The sequence below is a fragment of the Camellia sinensis genome, chromosome 11, assembly GCF_055761805.1.
Source record: "Camellia sinensis isolate YWXY chromosome 11, ASM5576180v1, whole genome shotgun sequence".
Taxonomy (NCBI): domain Eukaryota; kingdom Viridiplantae; phylum Streptophyta; class Magnoliopsida; order Ericales; family Theaceae; genus Camellia; species Camellia sinensis.
Genome location: NC_138971.1, coordinates 16,285,908 through 16,300,379, shown reverse-complemented (window position 1 = coordinate 16,300,379; position 14,472 = coordinate 16,285,908). Strand labels below are relative to the sequence as shown.

At 33.2% G+C, this 14,472-nt stretch overlaps 1 protein-coding gene across 1 annotated transcript; it reads left to right on the top strand.

Annotated features, from left to right (window-relative positions):
- Nucleotides 1-219: 219 nt before the first annotated feature.
- LCR69 (low-molecular-weight cysteine-rich 69) lies at nucleotides 220-2,437 on the top strand. Its single transcript, XM_028224976.2, has 2 exons — nucleotides 220-383; nucleotides 1,929-2,437. Exons 1-2 carry the CDS (start codon nucleotides 320-322, stop codon nucleotides 2,108-2,110), a joined length of 246 nt encoding a protein of 81 aa, XP_028080777.2. The 5' UTR covers nucleotides 220-319; the 3' UTR covers nucleotides 2,111-2,437.
- Nucleotides 2,438-14,472: the final 12,035 nt, after the last annotated feature.

Sequence of the window (14,472 nt, the reverse complement as noted above, 5' to 3'; positions counted from 1 at the left end):
TAAATTTATATAAATTACTTTTGTCATGCAAGTTATAAAATGATGTTTCACCAAACTCTCGACACAAATTTTTAAAATTGAAAAAAATTATAAATTATATTAAATAATACTTTTAAATTATAAATAAAAACTACGCTAAATATTTTTAAATAATTTTTTAATTCAAAAAAAATTAAAAACAACTCTAATAAATGACAACAAACATTCCAGAATATGCTTTCCTTTGGAATATACCCTATATAAATACCAAATAAACGATGAAACTAAGCAAGCCCTCCTTCCATTAGCAACTTCTCTCTCTCTCTCTCTCTCTAGCAAGATGGGGCGCTCTATGAGTTTCGTTTCAACCATTTTGGTGGTGCTGATGCTTCTCTTGGTCACTGGTTGGTTCTCTATTTTGTTAAACTGCATAATATATATATATTTCAATTTTTGATTTGGCGTAACACATATATAAGAATATATGAAGATTATTATAGTGCTAGAACTTGATATGAACAGTGCTAGTACTTGATATGGAAGCATTTTGGGGCATATCATTAGACAAATTTTGGTTTTTTAATTTAAAAAAGCTACGGCTTCGTTTGGAAAGTAAGTTGATTTTTTTGATTATTTTAGCTTGGGTTAAAAAGTTTGGTTTGAGAATGATTTTTAATTTTTTTAACTTTTTTTTGTGAGAGGAGGAATGTAATGATTATGATTTGGATACGATGTTTTATTTTATTAGACTAAAAAGTTTATTTTGTTTTTTTTTTTGTTTGGTTAAAATAGCAAAAAAAAACCTTCAAGATTGGCTTTCCAAACGGAATTTTTCTCACTATTTTACGTAGGAAAAAAAAGAATAGAAAACCAAAGTTGTAAAACGGTAGAGCTACATTCTCACAATTTTATTGCACAAAAATATCCATTTACAAAATTTTACTAGTAAGGGCTTATTCACTCAGTCTATAACGGCCAATTCTACCCTGTAAAAAGTTCTAAAGGAATAATTTCGTGGGATAAAATTGTGGGCATGAATCATTTTCCGTTTTAAAAAATGGGTCCAGCTTGTCTCATGTTTGAGATCAAGATTGGACCATCTCCTTATTTTGATAATTCAAATTGTTCAATGTGTAGATAGCCATTTGATCGGATTAGATTTGTATAAAAAATAAAATAAAATAAACGTGAAAAAATAGACGGTTGATAGAAATTTGATCTGATCAAAAAGCTATTAATATCCAATTAATATAATTTTTTTAAAGAGATGTAGTACTCGACTAATTCTATATATTAAATTTTTTGAATTATTAAAATAAGACAAAAAAATGAGCTCATGAACTAGATTGAACCGTCAAATCTTAATCTCAAAGATGAGCCAAGAAGAACCTTAAAAAAATTGACTGATACGTACCAGATTTTAAGGTTACGGAGTCAGGTATGAGTAGGTATTGCTGTGTAATTGGATTTTACAGTTGTACTGGCCGATTCTGTTACGTATTAGTTCATAATCGTTAGACTAGACTGCAACAATCAAATACAGGCCGGTATGCACTGTTTGGGGCAGGTCCAATATGAAAAGACTTAATTACGAGACACTACTCCAAAAAAAAAAAAAATTGATTTAAAATTTCAGACTGCGACATTTGATTCAAAATACAAACCAAACACCTTTTTTTGGTGTCAAGAGAAGGAAAGGGAATAAGAGAAAGAAATTACATTGTTAGTAATAAGACTCAAACTCAAATTTTAGAGAAGTGCCTCAATGACTAAGTTAGAAGTAATTAAAAATATTGCTCCCTACTGTTTTACTAAAATCTCAATCACTAAGTTAGGGTCAGTTAATTACACATTAATACCTTTGCATTTTTATTAAAATATCATTTATTTTTTTTCTTAGACTTGTTTTATTTAGTCATCTTCTGATTGTTGGTGGTGTTAATAAGCAGAGATGGGTTCGGGTCCCAATGGGATGGTTGCAGAGGCGAGGACATGCGAGTCACAGAGCCATAAGTTCAAGGGACCATGTGTGAGTTCGACCAACTGTGGTTCAGTTTGCAAGACTGAGGGCTTTACTGGCGGCAATTGTAGGGGCTTCCGTCGTCGTTGCTTCTGCACCAAACATTGCTAAAAATATGTAATTATATGCATGCATGGGAGAAGATAAAGAGGGATAATATCGTCAAAACACCTCTCTCCCCTACTTAGTTTAGTTCTTTGTTGTGTTGTGTCGTCTCGTGTGTTGTGTCTTGCAAATAATAATGTCTCTGTCTGTGTTCTTATGTGGACTTTCTTTTGCTTCATGCTTTCTTTCGTGTGTGGTCTTCTTGTTTAGAAGTGTGTGTTGCCTACGTTTTTTTGATTTGTGTGGATGATGTTGTTTATGTTTGTACTCTAATCTTCATCTTTCTCTCTCCCTCTCTATAGCATGCCAATGGATGGATGAAGTTTATAATAATAATTTGCCTTGTTTGAGACCAAGTTATTTTAATAATTTTTTGACTTTCTATAAAAAGGTGTAAAAAAAATAGAGAAAGTAATATGACAATTTATAGTGATTTTTTAATGTTTTGACTAAAATATATAGTTGACAAATGAGATTTTTGTTTACTATATTTTTATCATCTTTTTATTTATTATTTCACGTGAAGAGTAGTGTATATATTGATAATGATATAAGTTTATTAAATTAAACGTAAAATCTAATTTATCTCTTTATGGTATAATTTAGTAGCATTTTTTTTTTTTTTTTATCAATAAAGAGAATTAACTTTATTGATGGAAACAATATTATACTGTATATGGAATTATATCAATAAAGTCGAGGTAAGAACAAAGCATCATAGTGAACCCTTTTAATCTGAACTAAGTTGACACTAAGTGCGGTTTTGAGAACTTTCATAAAAAGTCACGTTTTTGATCATTTTCCAAAAACGCATGTGGCCAAAAACATAACAAAATTAGTTTGGGAAGGGCAAAAAACGCAAGTGTGAAATTACAAATAAAGGCCTATGACAAAAAATTTAAAAAATAAATTTCTTACGTTGGGTAAGGGTATTTTGATCATTTTAATTTGATTTGACACCATAAATAAATATTAAACTAAAAAGTAAAAAGTCAACTTTTTACTAACTTCTCAAATTATTTTTTAAAAAATTAAAAAATTTGGTAAAAAATTAAAAATTAATTTTTTATCAACTTTTTAAAACACCCTTAAGAAGGATACCTGTCATTTGCTAGCTCAAGTTTGACTGGAGACCAACTAGACAAGAAAACAAGAGCAAATAAACCTACACAGGCGCCTACTACAACAATCAACCCCATTGCGGCAGTAGCAGCAAAGTCAAACAGCATGACCATCCAATCCAACTACAAAGAACTGATCCAACAAGAAGCAGCAAAGCCAGTGTAGAGCAAATGAATTACCAGCCAAACACAAGACTCACCAACTGACTTTTCAGGCCAATATATGCTCCCCCTGGCAGTATCAATTTGATTCAGGTTGGAGACAATGTCTTGCACTAAGGTCTCGTTTGGCAAGAGGCTATTTTAGTCAATTAGCCAAAAAGTTACTAAATTAGCCAAAAAGCCAACAACCCATACCAAAAAGTCAAAGATTCTCTTTTCTCTCTACTTTTTGCACATCTTTTCGTAATTAGCCAAAAAATTATCCCAAACATACAAGTTTTTTTTACCTACCTTTTTAGTCAAATAGTTAAAAAGTTACTAAATTAGCCTGTTCCCAAACGAGGCCTAAGTATTTCACTCCTTTCAAGTTGTTCTTAGCCCATAGAGTTGCCCTTACCTTCACCAATTCTTTTAACTCGTCAAAGTCAGGGTGACCTTCATTGAAAGGACATTCATTTCATAATTTCCAAACAGATCACATGACAGCAAGAGGAACCATCTTCCAAATACACACAACTGACATCTTGAACTTGGTACCTCACCACTAGAGAGAAGAAGGCTTTCTATAGATCTAGGTATAGCCCATTTCAATCCCCAGCAATTGACTACCTCAGACCAGATTAGCCAAACCATTGGGCAATACAAGAGAATATGGTTCACTGATTCTTTCTCTAGTTTGCAAAAATGACACAAGGTATTACCTGAGTTGATTAGTACACCAATCCTCTCCATAAAAACAGAGGTTTTAATTCTCACTCTCCAAGCAAGCCATCCAAAACAACTGCACTCTGGGAGGTTGCTGCATTGAACCATAAACATTTTGGTATTCTACTAATAGGCCCTCTACTAGACTGCCCCCATTTCCAAGCTGAAGCTACATTGAATAAGCACAATTGTATGGGCCCACCACATGCATGTGTCCTCCTCACCAATGTTGACATTAGGAACATCAACCAACAACTCATAGAGTCTCTGAACTTCTTCCTCCTCCCAAGCTAGCAACTCTCTTCTAAAAGTCAATTTCCAATCCCTTCATTGTCCTTTTCAATGGTGAAATTGACTAAGCAGCCCCTCCTTTTCATTCGATAGACTGAACAACCTTGGGGATTCACTCCTCAAACACAGATTGTTATGCCATTTGTCAAGCCAAAAATGTGTCCTACTGCCATTACCAACATCCTTGAAATTAGTCAAATAGATTCAATCAAAGCAGAGTTGGCTGATGCTAACTGACATATATCTTGCCAAACATTAGAGATCATGCCTGATTCAGGTGTCACAGGGGTCCAACCGCCTCCTGATCTTCCATACTTTGCTGCACAAAACTTGCTTCCACAGTGCTTCATCCTCCTTACCATATCTCCACTGCCATTTTAATAAGAGACGTTCTTTCACTTTCCCTATGCTTCTCACACCTAGCTAGGGATGGCAATGGATAACCTACCCTGTGGGCATCCATGGAGACCCAACCCAAATACATGGGTTTTCCCCTCTTTTTCTTATCCATTGGGTAAGGTAGGTGATATTCTTTAAATATCCACAGGGGATGGGTTGGGGATGGGTACCCACTATTTTCCCCATATGTTTTTTTTTTTTTTTTTTTTTTTTTTTTTTTTTTTTGAGATTCACAACTAAAACTAAATATACATTCAATCTTTTTTTCTTTTTTTTTATTTATTTATTTTTTCAGGTTCACAACCAGTTTTTTTTTTTTTTTTTTTTTTTTTTTTTTTTTTTTTTTTTTTTTTAAGATCCACAACCAAAGCTAAATATACCTCCAATCTTTTTTTATTTTATTTTTAAGGTTCACAACCATTTTTTTTTAAATTTTTAAGATTCACAACAAAAGCTAAATATACATTTAATTTTTTTCCTTTTTTTAATTTTTTTTAAGGTTCACAACCATTTTTTTTTTTCAGATTCACAACCAAAGCTAAATATATATTTAATTTTTTTTCTTTTTTTTTAATTTTTTTTTTAAGGTTCACAACCATTTTTTTTTTTTTAAGATTCACAACCAAAGCTATACATTCAATCTTATTTTATTTTATTTGGCTCAACAATAAAATCAAATACACATTAATTAACATTGTCACATTATTCTTGTCAAATATTATGCATATCTAGAATTTTTTAAATTTATTTAAAAAAAATTAAGGACATTGTCTAGTGTAGGTTTCGGTTTGCTTTTTTATGTTATTTTATTTTGTTGTGTATTGTAATTTTCAGAATGGTTTGCTTGTTCTGAAATTTTAATTAACGAGTATGAATCTATTTGTTTTATGTTATCACACAATTTATACAACATATATATATATATATATATATATATATATATATGAATGTATTTGAAAATAAGGAAATTGTAGAGAATCAAAACAAGCATGAGTTGTGATTGGTTAGAAATGATGGGTACATAGATTTATTTGCTAGAAAAACAAAAAGGGGATACAAAGTCATACTAAATATTTTTTTTTAAATTAAAAGAATTTTTCTTAGTTATGAACAGATTTAACTGAAATCAGCTTGTTTCCCAATGTTATGCTTCATTTATTTAGATAGAAAATATTTTTTAATGAAAAATATTTTTTATAAAAAAAATTCAAAATATATTTTTTTATATTTGGTGGTGGTGGTGATGGAACGAAGGTGAAAGTAGAAATTGTTACATAGTGGTGGGTGATGGCGGCAGTGATGATGGTAGTGACTATGGTGATGGTAGTGTGACAGTGAAAGTGAGAATAGTGGTGATGGTGTTGTGAAATTAGTAAAAATTTAATTGAAAAAACATTTTTTGTTTTTTAAAAGTAACAAACAACAAAATTCGTGGGGGACTAAAGGAAGAAAATGGAGGATGGATTGGGTGTGGTAATGCATAGATATCTTAAAATGAGTGGTTCAGATTTGTTAAAGGTATACTTAGATTTTGGATACATTAAAATGAATTGTTCAAATTTGCTAAGAGAAAGATGGCTTAATGTCTAAATTGTCCGTGACTAACAATTCCTTGTTTATGCCCTGATACAATTTAATATGAGTCTTATAACACTTTCTTCAAACAAACTTTTTGATTTTCTCAAAATTATATATTTGATTATTATAAAACAAACTTTTTAATTAATTAATTAATGTGTATTTGATTTTGTTGTTGAACCATATAAAATAAAATAAGATTGAATGTATATTTAGCTTTTGTTGTGAACCTTAAAAAAATAAAAAATAAAATAAAAAATTAAGTTGTTAACATTAAATATATTAAAAAAGAAAGAAAAAAGATTGAAGGTATATTTAGCTAAAACCTTTATTAAAAAAAAGACAAAAGAAAAACAAGAAGGTTGTTAACATTAAATATATTAAAAAAGAAAGAAAAAAGATTGAAGGTATATTTAACTTTTGTTGTGAACCTTAAATAAAAAATAAAAAAAAAATTGTTAACATTAAATATATTAAAAAAGAAAGAAAAAAGATTGAAGGTATATTTAACTTTTGTTGTGAACCTTAAAAAAAAAAAAAAATAAATAAAAATTGTTAACATTAAAGATATTAAAAAAGAAGGAAAAAAGATTGAAGGTATATTTAACTTTTGTTGTGAACTTTAAAAAAAAAATAAAAATTAAAAAATTAAAAAAAAAATTGTTAACATTAAATATATTTAAAAAGAAAGAAAAAAGATTGAAGGTATATTTAGTTTTTGTTGTGAACCTTAAAAAAAAAAAAGAAAAAAAAAAATGGTTGTTAACATTAAATATAAAAAATAAAAATGGGGATTAAAGTGGGTTGGGGAAAATCCATACCCATTAAAAAATGGGGAGGGTGGTACCCATGGGGAATGGGGAATAGGGAATGAGAAAAATTTATTATAGGGGAATGGAGATGGAGAATTAATATCCACCCCATTGCCCCCCATTGCCATTCCTACACCTAGCCCTCCTTGGTTTTTATTCAAAGTTGCGTCAGCCCACTCAACCAATTGCACCTTCTTTTTAAGCTCTGACTCACCCCACAAAAAACCTGATTTAGCTTTCTCAATTATTTTGGCAATTCCCACTAGCATCTTAAACATAGAGAGATAATAAACAGGTAAATTTAAAAGCACAGATTTTATCAATGTTAATTTACCTGCAAAAGACATAAACTTCCTCTTCCAATATGCTAGTTTCTTTTTGATTTTGGCCACAATTGGCAGCCATGAGCTCTTCCTTCTAGGATTAGCCCCCAGGGGTAGCCCCAAGTAATTAATTGGCAACTTGTGGCTGAGACAATTCAGCTTAACAGCAAACTCCTTGATCAGCTTATCATGCACCCCAATCCCACACACTGTGCTCTTATGGAAGGTTATCTTCAACCCGACATCACCTCAAAGCACCTTGAAATTTTCTTTACAGTAATTAGCTCATCCAATCAGCCTTATAGAAAATTATGGCATCGTTTATGACGCCCTAAAAATAGAGAACATCAAGAATATATTAATAAATAAATATAAGGTTTTTCTAACGTTATATATCTAAAAATAAATAATGATACATATGTATTACAGATAACGTTACCCTAATTTTACAAATTATAAGTAAAAATAAAATTTCAATAGCAAGATGAAAAATTAGACGTTGGTCCATGCCTGTTGCAACTTCCCGAGCCTTTCCATAACATTTTCTTTGCCAATGACATTTTTTCAGAAATTTGGCATTAATGCTAGGGCAATGAAAATAGCCAAGAGCTGTGACGCCAGTAAGAACACACACACACCTCAACCTTTTAAACTCCCAAAATATACAAACAAGAATAGACAGTACGAACAAGTGGAAGTATAACATTTAATTTGCTTAAATAAAAATTTATAGAGAATGATGAATAGTTACATCAATGCATAGTTACAAATAACAGTAGTAAGTCACAATCGGCTAGTAACACTTAATAGTTAGTAGCAACAGTGAGATCAAGGTGACTAGAGTCCCCCAAAGAAACTCATCCTCCTAACTGCTAAAATTGGACACCGAACTATTTGAAACTCTCTTTTTTGATGCTTTGCAGACATTACCACGAATGTCTGCAATGATTATATACCGCACAACGCCATCAATAGACCTCAAAAGGGACGATAAAAGAAAAAATATTTTATTATCCTGAACCCAATCTTATCCATCCAAAACAAAAAGGTTTTATCCTTCTGAATGTCCCATCTAGACTCATCCTTATCTCACCAAATCAAACCACTGCATAGAGTCCGAATATGTCCATTCCATCCTTGGGTACCGTGACACACCACACTCTAAGCTTAGTTATAGGCAAACCGATACCCTTCCTAGTCACAATCCGTCGACCACTAGAATTCTCATTTGTGTTCCGATTTGCCGTAGGAATTCTCATCTATGCCACAAGAATTCTCATTTGTGTTACAAGACCACCGTATGGATGACATTAAGGACTGCATTTTAAACCTATGCCAACTTGAGTCTACAACACGACTTGCGTAAGACTTAACGCAAAGGGAACACGTCCCACTATATCTGATTACAATGCCAACACTTACAAGTTACAATTATCTTTTCAATTCATTACTGGTGAACGCAAATCCATTACCATCCCATTGAGTTTCCCCTTTCTTAGGTTTTTTATGAAATTAATAACAGTTGATCACAACAAAGTCGATTAAAGTTAAATATGAGACAATCAAGGCATGACAAAATAAGTTCATAAAATAAGCATATATGATATCACAAAACTAAAACACACAAGATATAGCATAAAGATGATAATCCATAATCTCACTAATAATTTCATATACTTTCCTAAGAATTATTTGGACTATTAAAACACATCATTTTAGACTTTACCAAATCACACATACCACACATATACCAAATAACGCCCTATTTAAATAGATTTCGATCATAATAATTATCTGCCATTTTAACAATTTTTGAAATATTAGGGACAACTTACCAAATAAATAAAAAATCATGATATAATCACAAATCTCGTGCATTATATAATTATTCTATCTAGGGTTTTTCACCAATCGAATTGCAATTTCTTCGACGCCGGATTCTAGGGTTTTTCATCCCTTCCTCTTCTAGACTTGAGGTTGGGATTTTCTAAGCTTAGGACATGTGTTTTAGTTTGTTATGTGTTATTTCGTTAACACATAGGATTTTTATTAAAAATGTGTTGCAATTATGTTAAGGGGTTGTGTAACGCCCTCAAAATAATAGCATTAAACCCATCAGATAAGACAAGCATTTACATATAAACTAACCACATTCCTTTATTTCATTGAGTTTCATTACATAAGTATTACATGTTAACATCAAAATAAAATGCCCTACGGGCTTACAGCTTTCCAAGTTAACACTTGGTTTCAACGAAAGAGTACTAACTCGTTTACACATTAAGCCCTTGGCTTGAAATTACATGTAATACATCAAAAGTAAAACAACTACACTATGTCCGCCTCTAGCCTTCCAAGCTATGTCCTTGGAGGTGGCATGCTTCCTGTACCTGAAAATGATATTCCCATATAGGGTGAGCCACAGCCCAATAGAAATACACTAAACCAACCATGGACAATGACTAAAACATTAGCAATTGATAGTTGGTCAACACTGATACAATCACATAAATTACATATTTATGTCAACGACTTACAAGTCCCAATTACTTTTCATTTTCCCTTTTCAACAGATAAGCATGCTAGCTCTATCATCATTCCCACAGATATGTATAAAAACAATATCTCACATTCAGATAAGCATAAAAGCTATATCCACATTCTCAACAGATATGTATATCAACAATATCCACAGATAAGCATACAAGCTGTATCCACACTTCACAAAGATAAGCATATGAGCTCTATCTTCACTTCTCTAGACAAGCATATGAGCTCTGTCTACGGAGTTCATCCCCTATCTCCTCCCAATACCTATCCGGTTTAGAGGTACATCCCCTATCTTCCCCTAAACCGCGGAGTACATCCCCTATCTCCTCCTCTACACATAACGTATATAAACACATTGGTTCTATATACAATCATACAATACACACAATTAATGTATTCTATCAACCGTCAAGTTCCATGACACATTCCATTGATTAGTTTCCGTTTACCTAATCATCATGCATTGTCTACAACAATCTCGACTATCCTCCACCGATAGCCCAAAGCAGTTATTTCTAAAACAGAAAATAAATGCACAAATGGATATTCAATCAACATTTCATTTCCTCATTTCTCACCAATTAATTATCCCAATTAATTAAACAATGTAATTAGGCCATTTTCCATAATTACCCTTTCAACCCTTAGGTCCCATTTTCATCAATGATTCAACAATCATTCCATTTTTTTCTATGCCAAACATGCATCTAGGTTTATTATGAATAAAACCCCAACTTTTGTAAAATTACACAAAAGCCCCAAACTTTTACAAAATTACCAAACCAAGCCCAACATCTCAAAATACCAAAATTTAAAGACAAAACCCATAGAGAGGAGTAGGTTATCCCTACCTCAAATTCGGAGCCCCAAAGGAGATGAAGACCAAAACCAAAATGCTCCAAACCTCGAAATTTTCAGATCAAAAGGAAGCTCTCGACGATCAACACAACTTTTGTGAAGACAAAAGGTGAGTAAACGATCCTTACTAGATCAAAACTAAGAGAGAAGGGCCGATTTAGAGTGAGAAGCTCTGAAAATGGCTTTTTGGAAAAGTAAGAGAGAGAAGAGAAAGCAAAAAGTGATTTGAAAAGGCACAAATTCGGGACTTTAACCCAGATCTCCGCTCGAGCGTAAAACACCCCGCTCGAGCGGCCACTCACAGACTTCCGCTCGAGCGGCTAACCTCCCGCTCGAGCGCAGAATGCACTCGCTCAGCACTTTTGCAGAACCAGACCTCCGCTCGAGCTCCTAACCCTACGCTCGAGCTCACAACACTGCACAACAAGATACTGGATGGATGTAATCTACGCTCGAGCTCCAACACCTCCGCTCGAGCGTACAGGCCAAAAATCTGGGCAACTAGTTTTGGTTTCTAAACTCAACCAACCTGTAACAAACCCGCTCAACACATCCTATAACTCAAATACAAAGTAAGAAAGGATGTAAACAAGATAATAAACAACCACCAACATCCACGGACACATGTCCGGATCACTATACAACAAGGGTAAACCCGGGATCGCTATAGGTTGGTTCTTAGCTTTTCTTGGAAAAATCTTGTTAGTTGATCATGTATTGGTGAAATGCATGGGTTTTGAGGAATATGTCTTCAAACATGAGAAATCCCCAAACTTTGATAAAAATCCTAGAAATTGAAGCTTGATTATGGAAAGTATATGCGATGGAGGATTGTATTAATTGTTGTAAAAATTGCATGTAGACTAGGTGAATTGATATATTTACAAAAATCTTGTATAACATCAAACATTGCATGATTTCATTGCTTCAAACCATCACATTAGATTTGAGAAATTGATTTCTAAATTGATTCCTTGGGAATATTTGAAATGTTGAAATATGTTGAGTTATGGGTAAATACATTAGTAAATCCGGTTTAGGGGTGTAGAATTGAGAAACTAAGTTGGCTTGAGGTCCATGGTGAAAGTCCAAAAATATGCATGGAGTAGGTACCAAGTTCTTTTCGGTTAGGAGCAGGTAAAGTGGTTTTGGTAGTGCTTTAAGAGCCTACTTATGGACACCTTACTTGCGAACACCAGCTTAGGGATTACCAGTGTCATATTTACCGCCCCTTGTTTTTATTGAATGGATAACTGAATTGGCTATGTTTTGGAACAAGTGCATGGCATAAGGATTTCGAAATGAGAAAAATGTATATTTTTGGGCATTGGCATATCATTTGTATTGCACTTGATGATATTGTTAAACTGCATGCACTTTGTTTAGATTATCTCTGCTAGGCTTTAAGCTCATCCCTTAGTGGAAGCTACTTTCAAGTAAAGACGTTGTGCCTTATTCAAAGTGAGGGCTTAGAGAATCTTGTGGAGCACGAGGCTCTATTTTTGTTTTGTTATTTTTTGCATGCCAAGGGCTTTATTTGTATTAGTTTTAAAACCATTTATTTTGTAACCAAGCAGACCCTTGGAACGTGTAGCTGCAAAGGGCGTTATTTTGTATTCAACTTATTTTAAATTCTCTGATCACATGCTATACATTCATATTTTAGAAATATAGAATATGAATGTATGAATGCATGTCGTTTTTTTTTGTAAATCTCATCGGGGTTGTAATGAAGGAATGAAGGGAGATTCAGTAATGATATTGATGAATGGATTATCAATTGCTCTCTTATGTTAATGATGGGATGAATAGGAATTAGATTACTTCTATAAGTTAAATTGAGATATCGTATGTCTATTTTTGAGGGCCTCACAGTCCCCTCATGGGCTGACTGGGTTAAAATTGGTCTAACCTGTGTTTGTGTTACACAATTGCTAAGATCAGAGCTTGATTCAAGAACAGGCCCATTATGAAAGGCTCCCAATTGGGCTCCTTCCAAAGCACCTTCAAAATTAATAATGGACCTTCTACCATCAGACCCAATGATACTTCTCATGTAACCTGGATGGCAATGTTGCCATCCACCATTTGAAATTCATCATCCCCCTTTTGTCTTGAAAAATTCAACTACTTCAGAACAGCTACAATTACACGGCCACCACCGGTTGATTTCCTCAAGTCTGCCTTATAGCTTTTTCCTACTGGTTCAGACAACCCCATCATTAATAACATCTACCTCATCTGACACACCTGCCATTGTGTCCTTAACTCTGCTTGTCACTTCAAGATTTGATGCCACCTCCTCTCTTTTTTGTAGTGACTCGTCATCTTCATCTCTTCTTCCTCCTCTATTACCTAAAAAATAAACCATCTTCATATATTCTGGCATTTGCAACAAGATTGGCCTGATGTCATCGATGTATGAAAGTCTTCAAACACCCTTATTGGATACAATCTTCCTTTGCACTCGCAATTTATCACCTTATTTATGAACTCCATGCTACTTGTGATAATTCTGACCTTCCCAAACAAGAAAAAATTCTAGTTGTTAATTTCTTCATCCAACTAGACTACTTCACCCCACAAGTTACTTATGCTTTTGAATGTGTCAATATTCCGCAAGTTAAAAGGAATGTATATAAACCATACAATCGTCTCCTGCTCAATGAACTTTCCTTTTTCCTATTCAATCAAAGATTCACAGCATTCATAAATCCACTCTTCCAACCTTACTTTCATCTCCTTCAAATGGGTTACTGATTTGAATGTTAACACAACAATTCTGCCACCTCCTTCTTTGATTTGCACATCCTGAATCTCTTTAATGCTAAACTCGTCCTTAAAATCTTTAAAGGAGAAAAAAGCTTTAAATTTTTACTATTAAGCTTTTATACAACTATCAATTTCAAACCTCCTGAGCTTTCATAGTTAATACCTCATTCTTCTCACGTTTTATTCCATTCTGGACTGCCTCTGCATATGATCTTTGTCCTTCACCCCCAATCTTGGTTGTATGAAGGTCCTTTGTTGATTCATGATCTCCGCTCTGTTTATCCTATTGTACTGATTCCTTGTTGGTTTGTTATACTCTGCATTTTTCACTTTCAATGCCTTGTTATCACACCACAATCCATCGGCCTTCTGCACTGCTACATCTGTAACTAACCACCTTGCAATCACATCTAATAAAACCAAACCTTGTCCTAGTAGTTTTTCTTCTCTTTATTGGTATGAACACATCTTTGACTCTTACGAACTTAGTAAAAAGGTTGAACATGTTGGAAAATTTATAAATTTATAAAGAGGTAGTTGTGAATTGAAATAGACTCCATTTTGAATGAAAGGGTGTAACCTTTCATGGTGTCTTTTTGTTTTAAAAGAAGGGTCTCTATTTTGAATGAAAGGGTGCAAACCTTTCATGGTGTCTCTTTATTTTAAAGGAAGGGGTATGTCCCTTCTTCATACCTTTTCTATTCAATTTGAATAGGTGCCAACAAAGCCTATATAAAGGCAGTCCCATTTCAATTTTGAGGATTCCGAAAATTCATTTTCCTTGCCTTCATTTTGCT

Bases quoted from the DNA above. Each gene is read 5' to 3' on its own strand.
- LCR69 (XM_028224976.2), top strand. From the start codon at position 320: ATGGGGCGCTCTATGAGTTTCGTTTCAACCATTTTGGTGGTGCTGATG. The intron at 384-1,928 runs GTTGGTTCTCTA...GTTAATAAGCAG, and splicing joins GATGCTTCTCTTGGTCACTG to AGATGGGTTCGGGTCCCAAT.